The following is a 1844-nucleotide window of genomic DNA, read 5'->3' as shown; positions in this document are numbered from 1 at the left end:
TTTCTCTTCCAGCAGTCTCCTTCCATTCTTGCTTGCTGTTTTCCCTTCCACTACTTTATCTTTTGAAGGACAGGGCAGGGAGTAAGACTGAAAAACAAACATATCAGAAGTCCCTTCTCTTCTTTCTCAAAGCCTCCCCCAAAACGTTTTTTAACTATTATCTGGTCTCTGTCTGCTTGAAGTCAGTATTTTCTCCTTGTTATGCCTACTGTTGTTTGTAATGTGCCGATGCTGTAACTCAGAAGCTATCCAGGCAGGGAATTCAATGGTAGGATCAGGGCTCTAGAGTGTCATGGTTCTTGCCTTGAGAGATTTGCAGTCTGTCTCCTGAGGAGTTTGTAATGGTCCTTGGGAGGTTTGTTTAGTATTGCTGTAAAAGAGTAATGCTTCCTGAGTTCAAAAAGAGTGGCCTCCCCGTGTAACTGTGTTCCAGAAAGCAGTCTGGCATTGAAGCAAAGCTTAAAACTCCCTCTTGGTTACCTTGCCATATGTCTGTAATTAAACCCTGCAGCTGAAAGTATCTGCAGTGTCTTGCTGTTCACTGCAGATGGGGCTAGAGCCTGGCTTGTGTGAAAATAAACTCTGCTTGTGTCCTGGCAGGATCTGCAATGAGAGCTACATGCCACACGGACTGAAGGTGGTGCAGTGCTTTGCTAAAGGAGGCCTGCGCTCCCTCATGCAGCTGGAGAGACGCTGGAGGCAGCATTTCTTGGACAGCATGCAGCCCAAGCACCTCCCGGAGCAGTGGTCAGTGGACCATAACCACACGAAGCTGATCCGAAAGTACGGGGAAGATCTTCAGGTCGAGCTGTCGTGAAACTAACTTCCTGGACTCGAGATAGTGTCTAATGGACATACATAACTGAAGGTGGAAGGACTGGTTTTATTTCTCTTGTCTCCACTAACATCTGGGCCTGGGTTTGCAAACGGTGGATCTGCCAGATTTGGCATTTTAGAGTTAAATCCCTTGAGTTGGATTTTGAGGCGGCTTGGAATTTTTAATCCTAGTCTGTCACTGACTAGTTCAGTGCACGACTGACACACTAAGGGAACTTGTGTTCTCAGAGTGATTATGGAGAGCTATTTTCTAGCTCCCCCCAGGATGTCTGATGCCTCCAGACCATCTTTTTTAACACAGAGCACAATATATTAACACTTCCAGGTTTTCTGATAAATAATCTGTGCCCATGGCTGCACCTTGAGAGTCTCACGATAAAAGTCTTTGCTTTCAGTGCATTTGTATTAATGCCAAAGAGAGATTCCTTGTTTGGAAGTGGCAAAGGAACCTTACCTTTTTGGCAGATTCTGAGCTGTATCAGCACTGCAGATAGGCCTCAGTGAGTTGAGAAGCAACATTCTGACTCTGGCAGTATGGAAACACCTATGTCAAGTCTTCTCTTAAACAGCTTCCAGCAGCACACAGTTTATAGAAAAATGTCCTTTCCTAATTCCACTTGTTTGTCATGAATAGCTCTTGGCAGGTACCTTTTCACAGCAGACTGAAATAAGTTCAGGTGTCTTAAAAGGGGTGAGAGGAAACAAATTTCATTCAAAGACCAGCATTTTTTAAGAGGTCAGACTGTGTGTGGCAGAAAACTGGGAAATCTGGTATTCTGTTACTGGATTTGACATATGTGGTGGTAAGCAGGTCATACTCTATCCATGCCTGTTTCTGTGTCTCTAAAATGGGACTAATAATACTTAACTATCTCACAAGGGTGTTGTGAGGCTTAATTCATTCATGTTTTTGTAAAATGCTTTGAAAATATAAGATAGCATGTGCTAATTATTACTGTTCACAGAATCACAGAACATTAGAGGTTGGATGGGACCTCTGGAGGTCA

The 1844-nt window shown here is 43.8% G+C and overlaps 1 protein-coding gene across 1 annotated transcript in view; it reads left to right on the top strand.

The window, feature by feature from the left end:
* Positions 1-817, top strand: part of EXD2 (exonuclease 3'-5' domain containing 2) — a 9407-nt gene extending 8590 nt beyond the window's left edge. The window contains exon 8 of the mRNA XM_008948844.1: positions 601-817. Coding sequence (XP_008947092.1) covers positions 601-817 — 217 coding nt within the window. The remainder of the gene's footprint in view (positions 1-600) is intronic.
* Positions 818-1844: the final 1027 nt, after the last annotated feature.

This window comes from Merops nubicus, unplaced genomic scaffold, assembly GCF_000691845.1.
Source record: "Merops nubicus isolate BGI_N331 unplaced genomic scaffold, ASM69184v1 scaffold51131, whole genome shotgun sequence".
In the NCBI taxonomy this organism is placed as follows: Eukaryota; Metazoa; Chordata; class Aves; order Coraciiformes; family Meropidae; genus Merops; species Merops nubicus.
Note: the sequence above shows the minus strand (reverse complement) of the source record. Positions and strands in the feature narration are given on the sequence as shown.